Raw genomic sequence first — 20,055 nt, forward strand, 5'->3', positions numbered from 1 at the left:
GCAATGTTCTACCAACAATTTCTGATTCAGTAGTCTAGGGGAGGCTTTAAGAATTTACATTTCTAAGTTTCCAGGTGTTGCTGGTGCCACTGGCTCAGGAACTATACTTCGGGGCTCTGGGGTAGACACTTAGATTTCCTAAAGTAAATGCCCACTAAACAGAGTGACAAGTCTTTTAGGTAATAATCTGTATTATAGTTGTAACCATAGTATCACTAATCTTTTTGGTGACAGGTGGTTCTACGGCTCAGCTATGCAATAATAAAATTGTAAAGTTTAAAACATTTTCTGGTACTATATTTCATTTGATCATCCTCAGTAGCTCCATAAGATAGGCATTGAAATTATTAGTCATAATTTATAGATAGAATTCAAGTAATTTGCTGAAATCAAGACCTAGCAATTTAGTCTCTAGTGACCTTTTAAATTTAGTAATGAGGTGTTCTTTTGTAATAAAAAGAGCTTTTTCACCAGTTGACTGCCTCAGTAGGGAAACATGATATATCCCCACCCATAAAGATCTCCTTCACTAGCTTGAAATTTCATTTTTTCAAATGCCTTCCATAGAGCAATGGTTCTTAACTTTGGCTGCACAATAGAATACCCAAGGAGAACTTTAAACAATGATGATACTTTGTCCCCACCCCCAGAGAGTCTTCTTTAATTGGCTGGGGGTGTGGCCTGGGCATCAGACTTTGAAAAGTTCCATAGGTAATTCTAACATACAGCCACGGTTGAGAAGTACTGCTTTTGAAACTGATTAGAAGTTTTAGTCTTCAAAAAATTAACATTCAGATGCAGGTACCTCTGGGAGCATTACTAACACATATCTCTGTTTTTAAGTGGCTACTAGTTGAATTCTAAGGTTATGAGACTTAGGAATGAGTATCTGGGATGGGAAAGTAGAGAGGAGCATCAGAGAAGGGAATGAAAGAAGGAATAGCATGCCACTTAATTTCACAATTTTGTTTAATATGGCCATTGGCCTTGGGCATGCCTATATATTTACAGTTTTCCTTCACTTGGTGGATCATTTATAAACATCCAATTAATGTAATAAATGCTTTTAAAACTGACTGAAATTGTGCTAAACAGATTTCCCAAAGCTCTTTATTCTGATTTCAAGTTTATCTGATACAGAGCTAAAATGAGTAGATGGTTGGGTATTCAACCAACTTTAATTTAGATGCACAAGTCAGAACACAAGAGGCATATGGCCCCTGTTTGAACTCAGTTATTATGAACACTGATACAATTTGTTTTCTTTTAAATTACAGTTCTAATCAGAGAAGACCTTCTATTTTTTAGGAAATTACTTTCTTTAAGAGAATGAATCTTTGCAGAATGCAGCAATATTCATGATAATTTTCTACCCTACTTTTCTGGGTGTGTTCTCATTTCCCTCTGTTCATACCATTCTCATTTCACTCCCATCCCCTCCTCTTATTTAATATTATACAATGCTTAGGCTTTAAAGTGAAACCTTCCAAAGCCCATTAACTGATAATTGATGCTATAGTGTTGTATTTAACTTTGTACCTGTTCTGTTAGAAAATAAACCTTAAGAATAGTTTATTTGCAGTACAAAGAAATATCAGAAATACATACGATATTTTATATTTATTATAATTTTATATTTATGCTCTAAAGATACAGTCTGTCCTGCCATTGGCTCTATTGACACTCCTGATAACTTTCTCCAATTTTTTTTCCTAGATTTTTCTTTCTTCTTCTTTGAATAGAAGTGCAAAATTGTGTACCAAAGTTTCTGCTAATACACAAAAGCATCTCTCTGCCAAACATTGCTTTGCAGGTCTTTGGGGGAAGAGATAAAGCTATGCTTAGATTACTGAGGAGTTAGGAAGGAGACAGGTTTACTGTTAGAGATATTTTTTATTTTGTTTGAAGATCAAAGAGCACAGATTTTATTTTACATATACTAAATGGTTATACAGGAATGTTTCTGATCAATCATCATTGACTATTTAAAATGCTATCATTACTTTTACATTTACATTTACATAGTCTAATTTTATTTGTATGTTTGATGCTTCTTTTATTATACTTTTTCTTCCCTGAATGTCATTTTAAGCCTAATGTATGAGTCTGTGTGTGTGTGTATTTGTGTGTGTGTGTGTATGTTTGTGTGTGTGAGAGAGAGAGAGAGAGAGAGAGAAAAACAGCATATAAACATAGAAGATATTTATGTCTTTCTTTTTTTTGAGCTAGGACAAATTCTTTTTATTTTACTTTTTGAGTCTTTACCTGATTCTTTTTTTTTTTTTTTTTTTTTTTGAGATGGAGTCTGGCTCTGTTGCCCAGGCTGGAGTGCAGTGGCACGATCATGGCTCACTGCAACTTCCACCTTCCTGGTTCAAGCAATTCCCCTGCCTCAGACTCCCGAGTAGCTGGAATTACAGGCGCATGCCACCATGCCCGGCTGATTTTTTTGTATTTTTAGTAGAGACGGGGTTTCACATGTTGGCCAGACTGGTCTTGAACTCCTGACCCAGGCAATCCACCCGCCTCAGCCTCCCAAAATCATCTGGATTCTTATACATGTTGTGGCTGGTTTCTACTCTTTGAGATTTTTAAGACCATTTATATGATTTCCAACTACTATTTTGAATTTTCCTGATGTGGGACCATGTTTTTCAAACTGTACAAAGGTGCCCAAGGGCACTGCAGAACGTTGTACATTTTCAGGGGAAACATAGCGATATTGATCTTACAGCATACAAATCATTACAAAGAAGTTATTTGGAACTAACTACAAGTAAAATTCTTAGTCTTTTTTTTTCAGTCTTGGGGATGTTATTTTTAAAATTAGAGATACTAAGGATACTGTGAACTGAAAAAGTTTGAGAACCCCTGATTTAGGGTAAAATGAGTATCATTAAAGTTGGATTAAAAATGTCACCTAACTTCCTTTCACTAGATGTTGAATTTCATTTCAGAAGAGAAAATAAATGCATATAAGCTGCTCATTATTCGGGTCCCTGGTGATGTTCAGAATTTAAAACGGGAGACTCTTCTGTACTTCTAGCTAAGAGACTAGAGGTTTTGAATAATATGTAAATTTCTCATATCTATATTCCTTCTGATGCGTCCTCCTGAATATGTTTCCTTCCTCCGTCTCTGTTAGTTTGGGGTAAGAATGGTGGGTGATTAAAGCAAAGGAAAAAAAGAAATGAAGGAAAGAAGGAACTATATATTTAAAGGAGAAATTGCTAGCAACTTCTTTCCTGACAGCTAACAAGTTTATGTGATAACCTATACTATTGCATTTATTAATAACACAATTTTCAGATTACTTTTAACGAATCTGTCATGCCTTGGCCCCTTTAAAAAGTTGGGTATTTCTACATTGTTTCTATGGAAATGTTGTTTGTTCATGTTATATATTTCAGGAATGATACAACAAAGCATAATGTTGACTTAAAAGTATAGTAAGTCCATTCTAAAATGACAGTTTTTAAATTATTTTAAAAAGTAATTATTAGAAAATATGTAATACAGTCTTTAGGCCAGTACTAATAGCTGAGTAAAAGAGAACAGTTCTCAAAGTACCAGATAAAACAGAGACAAATGCTTTACATTTTCACAGGTGTCCTTTTAATTTTTTGTCAATTCTAAGATGTCTAACACATTTAATATCACTAAGAGGTTAATTCACATTATTAGTGAACTAACAGAATGTGCTTCAAACAAACAAGGGTTCTGAGACTTATGTTTTACGGACATAATAACAAAAATAATGACTAACACTTGTATTGCAGCTTATAAAGGACACATTCACTGTAACTTTCACAGAAACTCAAAGCAGAGGAGCCCCAAATGGAGCATAGGAAAACAAAGTCCAGTCGTTTTTTTTTCAAGATTCAAAATAGACTTGATTGAAATTAAGTGCGAAAGACATAAAAAAGGTTGAATCTTATAACTAAATGTGCTTATCTTTCACTTAGGAGTTACCAATCCAGAAGTTATTTTCAGAGTTAAATAAAAGATTACAGAGGGAAACTTTAGTTTCAATAGTTAAAAGCACTTTATTCAATGCCATTCATTTCCCTCTGAAGAAACATAATTATATAGTTAGTTTTAAAGAAAAATTCCCTGTGAAAGATAGTTTCTGTGTGGGGTTGTACAATGTACTATTATTTTTTGAAATCATGAAGGTCCTTTTACATTTGAGTCCTGTATATATCAAACTTAGATATAAAACCTATCACTGAGATTTTTAAAATAATACAAATCCCCTATAAAAAAATGACTTGAGTTTAGGAAGAACAAAGGTTTGCATTCAGCTTTGTTGATCATTATTCCCTAGTTTTCACTTTGGTCTTTGAAAAGTAATATATTTATCGGACTAGACAATGGTCTGTCACTGCATTAACCATGACATACCCCTATTCACTCTCTCCCACAATTCCCTGCTCTCAGGTCACTTTCAATGTTGTGAAGGAAGAGTGTCCTCTAACCTGGGATTAGCTGTACCCAGCATCATAACAGGGCACCTGTGAACATCACAGCCCCCAAGATCCTAGGCTCTGTAATCATTAACCTTACTGGGTTAGTTCTTATATAACTTGACTCTTGAGATTGCAGAGTATCTCTTCTATATAAACTCATGTTCGTGGTTGGTTCACACTTCTGGAAGCTAATATGTGTGTTCATTTATTTATCTATAATAATTTTCATTTATCTTTTTTCCTTAAGCATATGGCTTCTCCTATATAACTACTTTTACAAAAATTCTTTGAATTATCCTGCATATTTTCAATATAACTTAAGCTTAAAGTCTTACATATGAAGAGTTATTTTGATAATCTTGACATGTTTTGCTGTTTACTTCTGCATGTTGTGGGTTGCATTTTCTCTAATGTGAAGATTTATAACTGAAGGCAAGAAATCTCTGCTAAGCCAAAATATTCTCCTAGTACTGTTTCATCATTTCATCAGTCCTCTTTCATCATTTGTATTGCTTTAGTGATTATATTCTCCCTAACACGAGCAGGGTTTGGATACATATTCAGTCACTGAAAAACTTGGGTGAATCTGAAACCACAGTTTGAGTGCATTCCTATTGTATTAATGATCTATATATCACAGGTCATGTTTCACTTCACAAAAATTCTTTCCAAAATAGTATTTTTAACAGTCATAACATTATTCATCTTTACATGTTTGAATGCATAAAATACTTTTGGAAAAAACAAAGCCTTTTAAAAATAAAGCCTTTTATTATGGTAAGCATGATCATCCTGATTTTGTGGGAACTTATGATATTACTATTTCCATCTTTAATTGAAGAAAATGAAGATTTTTAGTTTAAAAGCTATGCAGTTTGTATATGATTATATCCTTATTTTAACTCAAATTTGAAATATTTCAAGATTTGATTCCTAGAAAGGGATTTTATATATGTTTAAAAGAAAAGCCTGTCTATTGATGATAAATACATCACACTGTGTGGAAGAAGCTCAAGGCCTTTGTACTCTCAACAATATTCCTCTAAAATTTAAATAAAATACCAAAAACAAGCTCTTACTTAAGGTCATGGAGATGACTTTCTAGTATAATATAACTAATCCTTTCTTTTTTCTAGAGACAGGTCTTTCTATGTTGCCCAGGCTGGAGTGCAGTTGCACAGTAATAGCCCACTGCAGCCTAGAACTCCTGGCCTCAAGTGATCCTCCTGCCTCAGCCTCCCGAGTTGCTGAGATTACAGGCATGAGCATGTACACCCATGCTGGGTATACCAGCATGATTTAATTCTTTATATTAGGAAACTTGCCTTTCACAATTTCCTATTTCTAGTTAGTATTCTGCCTCTTGACATGTGTAACCCCTTTGACATGTACCTCACACTGGTACAAACTTAGGCACTTGAAACAAGACTGCAAAACCAAATGAAAAGAAGCATGCCTGTTTTCTAGACTTACTCTGTAGAATACAGAGGAAAAGCAGACACATAAGGGAGAGAGAATTGGTGGAAAAAAATGTTGAACAATTGAAATGTGGAGGAAGAGAAGAGAAGGCAACTTTTATAGAATTTTGGATCTGGAAGAAGCATTCTAAATTATCTTTATGTATTTGATTACCTCATTTTACAAAGAAGAATGAAAACTTGCCTTAGGTCATTTACCTAAACCACTTAGAAGTCAAAAAGAGGTAACTAAACATGGCAGAATTTGGGATGAGAAAAAACAAAGGAACAAGATAAAGTGAAAGGTAATGATATCATTTGGCTATGAAAAGAGTTTGGCTATGAAATTTGGCTATGAAAAGAGTTCTTCAGATCAGTGAGGATCAGGAAAAGAGAAATCAGACAGTAATAAGATAAAATGGGGAAACTATAAACTAAAAATATTAGACCTGAAAATGCACTATTTTATTAGATATCTTCCATCATGTAATATAATTATAATGGTACTTGCCCTGTTCCACCCCACCCCCATTTTAGTGTAATCTCATTGAGGTCAAGACTGTCTTACTCAGTAACTTTCTCCCTTATAGTACTAAAAAAGTATACATTAGACATAGTAGGAACTAAATTAGTTAAAAAGTTAGATACTTTATATGGAAAAGATTACTCTTAATAGCTAAGGAGTAATAGGAATTCTCTCCAGGGATAAGCTCAGTATATGTATGTTCCGCCCTACCTTACCATCACTAAACACAGTTGTTCTAGAAAAATACAATATTTTTAGAGCTACATTTTGCTTTTGATCATCCTATGTTTACTTAGGACATCCAGTTTTGCTTAGGACAGAAGGAAATACACTGAAAAGGACAGAAGGAAAGACACTGAAAAGAGAAGGGAAGCCTTTGAAAGATAAAAACTAGCAGGAGGCTCTTCAGAAGAAGGAACCATATGAGTGGAGTTGATTGGTACCCTGGGTTCCAGCTGTTAGATCCAAGGCAGATGGGCTTTGCTCTGCCCTGCAAATGCTTGTGTCTGGCCAACAATCACATGGCACAACAGCCAGATTCCAGCAGTGAAAGGCAGAGAGACATTTTTTTTCCTGGCACTTGTCACTCTTTGGATGCTATCTGCATTAAAGATTTAAATTAAATTAATATTGCTGGCCATATGCTCTGTATACTGTAGTTATATAGTGTTGTCTTGGTTGCTAGCTACTATGGATGCTGTGGCTAAGCAAATTGTTGCCTTAGCCACCAGACACATTTTTAGTACAAGCTCTGACTTTTTAATGTTACCCCCTTCTCTTCAGAAAACTGTTTCTTGGGTAGATATGATGTGCTATGTCACTAGGTTAAATTATTTAGATGTTGGTTAGCCCATCGATTCCAAGAATACATTTATATTTCTTTCTTTTTATTGTTGACTCATTCACAGGTGGTTATAGAATGCCCATTTATCCATTACATGGTCTATCACTGAAATGATGGGACTGATGAGTAGAGTTGAGAAGACTTAGAAAGTCTTTCTCCTGCCCTTAACCACCCCCAACCCATCCTTCTTGGTTTAACACATGTCACCCTTTCAAGTTAAATTCAAGTTGTAATTTCTGTACCTTGAGTGCCTTCTTTCTACTTTTAAGATGGTAACCCTGAGAAAAGCAATATATTGCCAAATACTATGTTACAAGTGAGTTTACAAAATTATTTAATTCTCTGAAAGAAGAGAAAGATAGGAACACATGAGAACATTGGGCAGCTGATAAGAGGAGTAGAGGAACTGGAATGGAGGGAAGAAATGAAGAGGAGCGATGGTCTCTGAGCTCTTTGCTCAGACTGGGACTCACTTGAACCATCACCACCCCCTAGAGTAAGAACAGCAGATGGTTTCCATCCAGGACTCATTTGCCATTTGATGGGCTTCTTGCACCTTTTCCTTTGGTACATACTGTATAAAAATGCCATTAAAGCCATTTCTTGATATGTAGCTAGAGCAGTGATTCAAGTGGAATATGCCTTCTTCCCATTGTATAAAAGAACCTTTGATGGGAAAATAGATCTTTAACTTTTAACTATTGGCAGAAAATTAAATATAGGATCTGACATTTAAACTTATGGACAAAAAGTGAGGGTTACATTTCTGTGGTAAGGACCATCATATTTGAATCTTTAGTATCAAAGAATAAAAAGCAAATTAAAAGTCTCTAAACAGAATATAGCTTTTGTAGAGGGTTTAAAGTAAATATATATTGGCAATATCATCTTTTATAATTAACTTTCGTAATATGAAGCCATTACTTTTTTTAAGCATGGAGGAAGGATTGCATTAAAAAAACATATACATACAGTTTGCATGCCAGTAACTTTAGGTGTTTAAGAATAAAATACAATTAGTGTATTTTTATTAAATTCTGCAGAACATCTGCTTATCTCCAGGGGATCTGGACACTAAGCCACTAGAATTTTGTTTTTGATTAGGTACATACTGACTGGTCATGTGGACATTTTATGTTTTGGTTATAAACTATAAGTCTTTAGATTTGAAAGCATCGTGGTTTCGTGTAACTGGATGTAATTATTCCCAACCGGGTTTAAAATCAACATCTTAGCAATGTTTTACAGACTACTTTAAAAGAAGTTATGTACAAGAGGCTTGATCATATAAAAAGAATCTAAACTCAATCATTTCTCTTGTGGACTTAGTTTAGATTATTTCCAGTTGATCTGTATTTTCTACTTTCTAAAGTTAAAAGCTTCATTTTCCTTAATTCAAAAGTATGTGTTTAAAAATCCATTCATTTAGATGCATTGGTTTATAGAGTTATCCTGTTGCTACTGACTTAAAAAGAAAAAAAAATCTGTAAACCTGCCAAGTGTGGGAGTAATAGTTGGAAGGAGCTTTGTATGCTGTTGGAGGAAGATAGTACAGTGTTGTAGGAAGATTTGGAATAGATTACTGATATAGTCAATTCTTGAGTGTGAAATACCACACTGTCTAATATAACATTCTAGAAGAAAATTAATAAAAGACAAATGTAAGGAAAACATGCATCTTCATAAAATATAGAGCAATTTCAGCTGTCTATTCAAGGACTTTAATTTTTACTTCATAAAAAATAGCATTCTGAAATCATGAAGCTAAAATGAACCCCTAAGTACTCTTGATTCCCAGTTTTTAAGAAGTATGGAAGGAAGGCATGATCAAAATTAAGTCAATTCATAATTCTTAGCACTTAGCCCAATATCTCCCAAGAGATACTGTGTTTATATCTCATAAACACAATGCTTTGGTTTAGTAACTATCTCTGTTGAATGAATGAATGAATGAGTAAATGAATGAATGACCTGCCAACTGCATTTAGCTGACAGTTTTAGTTTGGGTACACATGTAATTTTTAAACTAATTACTGGATCCCACTAAAGAGCAAAATAGCCCTGAAATTAAAGGGGTCTGAAACAAAATATTGGACTATGGGTCAGTTTTATTTCTTCCTTGTGGTTTTGTGTAATTTTCCAAATTTTTGATAACAAATATTATGTACCAAATTTTTTTCAAGATACATACATTGTTAGAATTTATCATAAAATGAAATATAAATCACAGCTCTACTAACTCATATCTCATCTATGATTCAAATTGCAGAGGCCCTGCTTTTGCAATAAAGGCTACTTTTGAAAACAAATGTAATTGTAGCCAAACAACATTTCTAGGGTTAAGTTAGAGAAAGAAGAATTTTATCTTGACTTAATTCAGTTTCTACAAGTCAAGAAAACTGAATTAATGTTTCTGCCACTGAAACAAAACCAGATCAGTTGTATTTTATAGTGTTGAGAATGTTTATTCCTTCCTGAGAAATAACCAAGATATGTTATTGAATGCCAGTGTTCTTGTTTCAAGTATAGTCATGTTTGAATGACTTAAAAAAAAATAATCACACTAACCAATAAAAAAAAATCCCCTGCTGTCCCTGATAGAGGCAAAATATTGAACCAGGATGGATGGATAATCTGAGCCACTGTTGGAGTTGGTAGTTGACTCCTATGACTAATGGTAGAGGTATCTGTCTAGGTGGACCACATGGACCTAGTTATCTGCCCACTGGAATGACACAATGGGGAGATATCCGATGAATATCATGGAACATCTGTGAATGGATCACAACTATGCCTGATGTGAATCATTCTTCCCTCAAAAATTCTAAAGTTTAATAGTTAAAAAATTCCAAACTGTTGTCGTCACATAAACTTCGTTGTTTGGCTTATTTTAGGGGTTGGGAGGGAAGGAATACAATACATACTCTAGGACATTTTGCCAGTAAGTTGTTTGACTATGTTTAAGACCCCTATGTTTAGGAAAACATAAAAAATGGTTGCAGAAGGTGATCAGCAAGAGCCCTGGGTCAGTGCAAGCAATAAAAAAGACTAACTGCTCACCACTGTCATGGAAGCTACAGGATTTAAGTGTCATGAGCTTGGTGGATTTAATAGTTTGCCCTGTCAGTCTTTAAATTTAAAGGGCTTAGTTAAAGCTAGGTGTGCATAACATGATAACGGAGGCACTCCCACCTGCAGAATTTCTATGATTTAGGGGAACTTGGGGGAAGCATTTGGTGTGTAGCTCTTTAGGTGACAGTTTCTTTCACTGAATGATCCTGTTTCACATATATTTCCCTAATTTGTGATCACACTGTTTTTTTAGGGCATTATTACTTGAAACAACTGGGGAAAAAAAAAAAGAAAAACAACTGAAGGATTGTGTGGGATTAGCTAGGTGTGAAGCTGTGGTTTCCTGGATACTGCTAATGCTGCTTTTACAACTCTTTCTGGGTAATTTAGCCTACCTGTTTATAGAGATGGGGTGGGTGAGTGGGGGAATAGCTTAGTGTGTGCTTTTATTTCTATTGCCAGGAGTAACCTGTTACCACTATATGATCTGAAACATTTAGCATTGTCTTGTAGTTTGACGTGTTTCTCTTTGATATCTTGATATACCTGTCTGCTTCTTTTGATTCCTTGACACTAAAGAGAAAATGAGTATACATAAAATCTGTTCATCAGGAACATTTACAAATACGAGTGTGTGTTTGTGTGTGTCTTTATGTTTTGTGAAATGTGAGCAAGTTATGGTGAATATCTTTGCCAATAATTAATTGACATATATTTAATATTTTATAAACTGTATGAGAATATTTTTAGCTGTGGTAAACATATCACATAGACTAATTTTTTAAAATGAGATAAGTTAATATTTGAATGAACTATGTATGTATGTATTTGACAGTGGTATAATCAACAGGGGTCAACTCTGTTGGAATAAACAGACTAGTTGGTTACAGTCCAAAAGAGGCCCACTGCAATCTCTAATTTCTAAACAATGAATGGGCTTTTAGAGAGATAAATATATAAATGGAAGAAAAAATGAAATGTGTGGATGTGATGTATTCCTAACAAAAACTAAATAGATGGGATTTGTTCTACAAAATATCAAAAAGTAAATTTGTCCCTATTGTTCTATTTTTAAATAAATATACAATCATTGTTTTGCATTGAAATGCATATTTGTACATTTTATTTGATAATATTATTTTGGGAAATTGTAATCTGTTGTTTTGTTTGTTTGTTAAGGGAAGCACGAAGAAGAATTTACAAATGTGAATAAAATTGTTTAAGATTACCAATAGTTTCTTTTCTGGACTTGAAATAGTTACCTTTCTAAATATGAGAAAAATAACTTTGCCTAAAATTTCAGTATAATGACCAGGTCTTCTCTCCATTTTAGAGAAGCAGTCCAATGTGGAACAGATAAGACGGCAGCGATCCAGTGAGGTCAATTCCCCACAGAGGAAAGCTATGCATACCTAACTTAATGGAAGGTAAACTTCTCTTCAATTAATGATGTCCTCCTTTTCTCAAGGTGTCCAAAGACAGGAGGTGGTCTGTAAAAGGTTGGATGACAACTCCATTGTCCAGAACAATTACTGTGACCCTGACAGTAAGCCACCTGAAAATCAAAGAGCCTGCAACACTGAGCCCTGCCCACCTGAGTAAGTAAGGGAAAGAAATGAGAATTATTTTCTTCAGGTGCAAAGAGAAAAACATTATGTATTCATGTTTGGAAATATATTTATATGATGAGAATAAATTAGGCTGAAAAAAGGTAGAAAACATCCTGAGAGGGAGGAATTTTGATGTCTCTTTTAGTGAGCAAAGATTCCTATTTATCCATAGATTTCAGTCATTAACTTCTTTAAAGCAGGAACTTCAATGAATTTTGTTCTGACACAATGCTGGAAATGATCATATTTCATCAATTCTAAAGCACACATCTTTTCACATTTTAGCATCTCTGAAATTAGGATTCAACTTGCAGCTAATGGTGTCTTACTATAATAATTGACATTTTCCCCCTCTCTTAATGGCACATAAAAAAAAAGTCTTAGATGTAATAAAATATAGTGATTTATTTACACTCCTGTCTTTTCTACATATTTGTCCTAAAGACCTAAAGATCTCTTTTTTTTTTTTTTTTTTTGAGACGGAATCTCGCTCTGTCGCCCAGGCTGGAGTGCAGTGGCGCAATCTCGGCTTACTGCAAGCTCTGCCTCCAGGGTTCACGCCATTCTCCTGCCTCAGCCTCCCAAGTACCTGGGACTACAGGCGCCCACCACCACACCCGGCTAAATTTTTTGTATTTTTAGTAGAGACGGGGTTTCACTGCGTTAGCCAGGATCACCTCGTGATCCGCCCGCCTCGGCCTCCCAAAGTGCTGGGATTACAGGCATGAGCCACCGCGCCCAGCCAAGACCTAAAGACTTTTAAAATGGTTTAGAAATACTCTGGAATAGAATATCAGGGCTTTAATTTGCTGACCCAGTTTAAAGTTCTGTTGTTGTAAGGCATCCTATCTTCTGAGTGTTGGGTACAGGCATAGAGGTATACTTCAGTCTCTTTCTGTTGATTAATGCAGCAATACAACTCACTGTAAAGGGATTAACAAGGAGAGAGCCCATTCATTTTAATGATGGTTTTAAATGAGACCTGCTCTCAATGAGCCACACATTATAATCTGTAAGAACAGAAATGTTTCTTGATTGAGCAAAAGGCTCAAGATGATTATGTGATGTTGAGTTGATCACGACAAAAGTAATCTTTGTAGAGATTTTGCCTGATTGAAAACTGCAAGAGAAAACATGTGTGATTGGCATTTCATTCTTGTTTGAGAAATTGGATGAACTGTTATCTGCCTGGTTAATTAATCATCCCAACATGAAACTGATAAGGCAAAAGAGAATAAGCAAATGAATTTGTATGTTCCAAACTCTCTACAACTGGAGAGAAAAACTTTATAATGAAGCTTCTCTAAAAATGACTAGAGTGGAGCTACATAAACATGGAAGTTAAAATACATAAATAATCCATGTCCCAAATAACGTTTAAACCAAGGTGCATTTCTTGTTCAAGGTGCATTTCTTGTTCCAAAGCAATAATGCCTTTTGAACTTCCATTATTTAAAGTCAGTGTCTGCCTGAACATTTGAATCTTAAAGGTGATACTCACTACTAGTCCCTTGAAGAGGTGTAGGGTATTGGCAACCAAATAAGAAGCACAAGGAATCTAGAGTGTTAGTTTTTGTTCTAAGACTTTTGTAATTTTACATTGAGTTCTTTTCAAAATGTTATCACCATATAACTAATCTCTTAAAATCCAGACATGGGAAAGTATCAAAATGTGACCTATCATATGTGTTACAAAGACAAGTTATTAAATTTTTTTCACATTCCTCTTTTCTGCCAATTATTTTTATAAATTTATCTCAAGAGAAACTGAGAAACTGTAGAGCAATGCGATGCTCAAAATCCATGGGCCAATTTTGTCCCTTTCTATGTTTCCAGTAACTTCAGCATATTTTCATGTCATTGTGAGTCTCAGTCTATTACATTAATTCTCTGACATTCAGGATCTTAAGTAGTATATTTGGCATTTGATCAGCCTTTGAAGGCATCTGAGTGAGCCTGGTCACACCCTATTCCATTTTGGCCTAAGCTTTTTCATTTGTTTAAGCTTAAAAGCTTAAATGTCCAATGTCCTTAAAGATTTCAGTTGTTGGTCATTTCATCCCATAAGTTGTGTGTTTGAGTATTACATTGGAGGTTTGTTTTTGTTTTTTAACAGTTTAAGGATAATTGACATATTGATGTACATTATTAAAATTAAGCTTTCTATCTCCTTATGTAGTTCTGAAGTGAAGTTACTTACTTAAGTTTGGAGATGGGGAATGGAATTCAAAAGAAAAGATACAGAGAATATGGGAAAAATAGAAAGTTTAGTCTGATGGTTTTTTTTTAAAGACCTAAATGTAGATATTTAAAATATTACTCATTGTTAGCCTACTTCTCTTAGTTGCTTTTTAATTTCTTCTTTAGTCTTTTGAATTCAGACTATGGAAAAGGAAATTTTAATTCTTCAAAATGGTTATATATGCTTGACTTGTGGTGGGATTACATCCTGATAAACCTATACAAAGTTGAAAACATTGTAAGTTGAAATGCATTTACTTCACCTAACCTACTGAACATCATAGCATAGCCCAGTGCACCGTAAATGTGCTCAGAACACTACCATTGGGCAAAATCATCTGGCAACACAGTACACTGTAGAGTATTGGTCATTTACGCTCATGATAGCGTAGCTGACTGGGAGCTGCAGATTGCTGTTGCTGCCCAACATCTAGAGATACTATTGTACCTCATATTGCTAGGGTAGGAAAGGTTAAAATTCAAAAATTCAAGTAGTTTCTACTAAATGTATATTGCTTTCTTATCATGTAAAGTTGAAAAATCATTAGGTCAAACCATCAAACATCAGGGACCATCTGAGATTCCCAGTTGACATTGGTATTATAGAGATAGAAATCATAGAAAGGCTACTGAATTCAGTAAAACTTTACAAGTGTGAAGAAAGCAGATAGGTTTTTTTTAGATGATCATGTGATAGGCAGATAAGCAAAACGAAGGAAACAAAAAAACCTATAAACCACTGTTAATACTTTGATGTATATATTTCCAGTATTTTTTCTATGTATACAGAGGCATGTGTATATAAAAAAAATTGTATTATACTACTTATGACACTTTATAGTCAGTTCTCAACATTTGAAACATTTGAAGTCTTTGACAACGTTTAGTAGATATGTGATTGTTTATTTAAATTGGTATTCCACTCTTGAACGATTTTGGCTGTACTTTTTATTTTGATCCCCTGCAATAATGCAGCATTAACCACTTTTGCTTCTGAAACTGTTCTTTATAATTATATATGCTAAATAAAGAAGAAAATAATTTATAGTTCAAATGGAAGCACATGTTAGTCTTTGAGATCACATTGTCCAATTACTTTCCAGAAAGATTGTGTGAATCTATATTCCCATTAACAGTCTATGAGAATGCCATTTTCCTGGAAGTGAACAACAGTCGGTATTATTATTTTAAAAATAATCTTTCATTATTTTATAGGGGAAAAGCCCTGATATCTAATTGCTGTCTTATTTTGCATATATGGGACTGCTGATGGGACTGAACATTTAAAAATTATGTTTAGTGGCTGTTTGTACTACTTCTCTTTTGCCTTTTATCATCATGGCCTGTCCTATTGAACTACTTATCAATACTTCTATTGAAGTATTTATTATTTTGTTATTGATTTGAATGAACTCTTAATGTATTAAGGATATGAACTCTTTTATCTGTGTTCTGAATATTTTTTCCTAGTTTGTCGTCTATTTTCCATGTTATTTATGGTGTTTTGATCTATTTTTACTGATAAAATTTAGAAAATCTTATTTAAGAAAGCTGTCAAACCTTTATTTCTTCATTGGTACACTGTTTAGAAAGGTCTTCCCCACTCTTATACTTTCAAAGTTTCTTTTTTTATTTTTAATGTAAACATTGATCTATCTGAAATGTTTTGCCTGATTTGAGGAAGGGATCTATACTTATTTTCAATTACGATTGTTTTCCCTATACCATTAGTTTAAAATTCTAAATCGTATTTTTTATCAGAAAGTATTTTTTCAAATAATGAAATATTTCAAATGTCTTTAGTTATATTGAGAGAATTTATAAGTACAGTATACAAAAAGGGAGAACAGTAAGATTTGTCCTTATAGAGAAAATGACGGAGGACTAGGAAAAATAGACAAAACAGGCATTGATAGAGAAATAATATTATGTTTATTTGGAAGACTTTGAAGACCCAGAGGAGTCCTTGCTGGGGAAAGTTATCATGTTCATAGCAGCAACTCTTTTTATAAGAAAGAGTATAGTAGTCAAGGTAGTAAAGTGACTATGAATGAAAGTAGTGGGATCCATGACACAGCCTTAAATAACTGGAAAAAAAAAAGGAAAGGAATTAATATTAAAGGATATGATTGGTAAGAAGCTAATCCCCAACCATAAGAAAAAAAAAATAAGTTGGAATCCAAAGAGAAAGGCTGAGTTAAGTTCTTACCATGCCGTGTTTTAATAGCAAGAGTATTTCTGCATATGACCTCATGTGAAGAATCCTTGAGTGATAAATATTATTCCTGTATGATACTGTGGTTTTTAAAATTGTGAAAACCAGAGAGGTGAAAACAAGAGAACTATTCATTTTAATAATATTGTGACCAAGAATTTAAAAACATTTATTAATCAACTTCAAGTTGGAAGACACTGTACTTTGGGAGAAATGGTTCTCTTTCCTGAGGGTAATCTAATTGGGCAAATATATACAAAAATAACTACAGTACAAGACAAAATCTGTTAAGTACAATAAGAGAGTTATAAGCAAAAGTGCTGAAGGAAACTTAGGGTGGGAAGAGATTAATTTTTATCCAGTGGCTAGGTTTTATTTAATTGGTATATTTTAAGGTATAATGTTTAATAACCATTATTCTGAGTCATTGGACCTCACCCATGGACAACTGTCATCTCTTATTTTAAGTTTAGAAAAAGATTCATCAGAGTCATCTATAAAACTCCAAAATTTAAGACCTAGGAAGAATCATAGAAATTATTTAGGTCCACTCCCATCATTTCACAGACTGAGGTATGCTAATATCCAGTGATGTTTTTTCCATTACATCAGACATCACCAGCTTTGTAAGGTACAAATCAAATGTCTGGTGGCACTTTGATACATCTAATTTTGCTTGCTTCATTGACACATTCTCAGTTGCTACAACTTCAGAGATGTTTATTATGTTGATTTTTAAAAATTTAGAAAAACCTTGACTGTATAATGTTTAGGGCATACAGTGTTCTGCTTAATATTAGTTTCACTTTCCAATTAGCTGAGAAATGAAAAAAAAATTCTTTTTATTTTTTTAACAACTTTTTGTTTTGAAATTTTTTTAAGTTAATTTAAAATGTAGGAAAGTTTTTTATCTTTGTAAGTAGACAATAGTTTATATAACTGAATTTCTCTTTGAGTAAAGATATTATTGTCAAATTCTGAAGATTTTTACAATTTTGCTATGTTGTGTTTGTAAAAAGAGTTGATGATTAGACCCTTGACTCTGGGACAATTTGATTAAAAATAAGTCTAAAGTAAATTTGAAATAACATTATAGTGGGTACTCTTATAAGTGGTTTTTCTCCTTCTTACTGTTGAGCACATCACAAGTTTAGAATTTGTGATACATGATTAAAAATTGAAGTTCAAAAGGAGAGTCAAGAACCTCTCTCTTAATCCAAATATTTAATATCAATTTATTTTCATATGCTCTGCCATTTTCCTTTAAATTAAAAAGCAAAAACAATATTCTGGTTTTATGATGATTATTTCTTCAAAAATATTCTGGTTTACCAAGGTTGGGGCAAATTTTTTATACTGTCTCTCTTATTCCCTTCTCCAAATTATACTATTTTTTGTAATAATAAGAGATCGGGACTGTAGGTCAGATTACACAGGCTGCAGCAAGCCACTCTTATTTCAGACACTTGAACATGAATCCCACTAATTGTTAATGTGTAATGGCTATGAAGGACTTGTGAAGATAAAGACAATTTGTGTATTGGGAAAAGCTCAGAAAGAAACAGCCCCAGAATTGTTCCAGCTATAACGATTCGGCAATTTATATTCCCAGAGAGAATTTCTGTATTCATGTTTTTGCCACCAAGTCTAGAGGAGGGAAAGAAGACAGAGAAAGAATGCCATCAGAGGGTCAAATACGTGGAGAAGGAAGACAAGGGAAAGCAGTATGTCTTAAACTAGGTGGGAGAGTGGAGAAACTGAGACAAGCAGATGCAGTGGTAGAATTGCAAAACTGTTTAAATAACTAGGGTGTGATTTAATCCTTCAGAGAGACATGGGAAGGGATGATATGATGAGCAATAAAGATGCAACAGGGACTGAGTGTGAAGCCTGAAATGAGAGTTAAAGTCAGAAAGGAAATTGGGAGGGTGATTAATACTTCTGATTTCATATATTCCAAGTTAAAGGCTAGAGTGATACATCTAAGTTAAGTTTCTGAGGAGAGATGGAATGGAAGAGGGGACAAAGAATAAAAAGACAGAGGTGTCCCTGACCCTTTGCAACACTTCTGAATCATTGTGGTTACTCAGGACACCTGTGTTTAATTTGAAGACCTCCATCCCTCTTACATTATGAGAACTAATGAGATCATGGCTGGAGGTGGTGTGACTGAACTTTTTGTGACTGTAATACACATTTCTGTTTTATCCCCTAATCTTGGTGATGAAATCACTGTTGCAAAGTTGAATCAGAGTTTCACTATGGCTGGCATGCAAGTTATTATTTTCAGTACACATTTTCCTCCTTACCAAAAATGGTACTAACAACTGGGGATCATGTTCATCTGTGGAAAACAGAAAGGAAAGAATATGAAAATTACTTTAAATCTCCCTTGGAAAATGACTTAGAAAAAATGTTTGTGTCAGATTTTTTAAATTCAAAATTAAATCATCATTCTTTAAATGAATTTTAGGCTGAAAATTTGTAGATGCTGATAAAATATAATTTAAATTTGAAAAACTGGCTAACTATATTTCTAAATGCTGGTTTTCTTTATAAGTAAAGACAATACGAATAATAATGAACAAAGGCCAGTGTTGCTTAATTGGCTTAATGCAGTCTCAAATTTAGGATACTAGTACTCTGACTTCACTAAAGTATTATCTTCCGTATACAAAACTGGCACAATGGAGCTATGCTCACAGAAACAGTGAGAAATTTGCTCTTAAGCTTTCCATATTCTTCTCTCTTGGGAGTCTCCCACCTAAAAGCATGAGCATGTTCATTGAGAATAACTGCATGATTTATAATTATGGATTGAAGAAAATGTCTTGTGATCCCGTGCTTGTAACCTATATTTTACTATTCAGCAATGTTAAAATGAATTTCTATTGAAATAGCAATCAATGGGGAATCCAGTCCTGATTCCATCATTGCTCTTTTCATGATTTTGGAGAACTGTTTTCCTAACACTGGATCTTACTTTCTTCTATAAAACAAAGCACAATGCCTTGAACGTAGTAGACATTCAGCAAATATTTAATAAATGAAATACAATATGTCAGTCAAGACCCTTGTTACAGATAACAAAACTTCAACTTGAGCTGGCTTCAGCACATAAGATTTATGTAACACAGCTGAGGGAAGTGTAAGGGGGAACCTAGCTTGAGAAATGGCTGGAATCAAGGACTCACACACCATCCAGGCTTTCTAGCTCCTGTGCATTCTTTGAAATCAGCTAATTTCACTTGACAGGGAACCCAGCCACTGCAGCTCTGAACTCATCATCTTATGCACCTTTGTGACCAGAAAGGAAAGGGTCCCTTTTGCTCCAGTTGAGATATAAAAATTCTAAACCAGAATTCTCATTGATCTGATTTAGATCATGAGTTACATCCCTTAGACTAATTAATGTGTCCAGAAGAGTGAATCCTGCAGAAGTGTTGCAAAAAAAACAAAACAAACCACAAACCCCCTGAAATTATGTATGTGAAAGTTTATGACTTTAGGGTAAAGGTGTAGTATACCTACAAATGTGAGACATGTTATTTTTTTCTAAGACATTTGCATTTCTTTCCACATTAGCTGTGTAGAAGCTGTTTTTAGGAGCCAAAAGGTTGA

At 34.0% G+C, this 20,055-nt stretch overlaps 1 protein-coding gene across 1 annotated transcript in view; it reads left to right on the forward strand.

Annotated features, from left to right (window-relative positions):
• ADAMTS6 (ADAM metallopeptidase with thrombospondin type 1 motif 6) overlaps nt 1-20,055 on the forward strand; it is a 334,536-nt gene that overhangs the window by 278,559 nt on the left and 35,922 nt on the right. The window contains exon 21 of the mRNA XM_003827427.5: nt 11,837-11,966. Within this exon, the coding sequence (XP_003827475.2) occupies nt 11,837-11,966 (130 nt within the window). The remainder of the gene's footprint in view (nt 1-11,836; nt 11,967-20,055) is intronic.

This window comes from Pan paniscus, chromosome 4, assembly GCF_029289425.2.
Source record: "Pan paniscus chromosome 4, NHGRI_mPanPan1-v2.0_pri, whole genome shotgun sequence".
Lineage (NCBI taxonomy): Eukaryota > Metazoa > Chordata > Mammalia > Primates > Hominidae > Pan > Pan paniscus.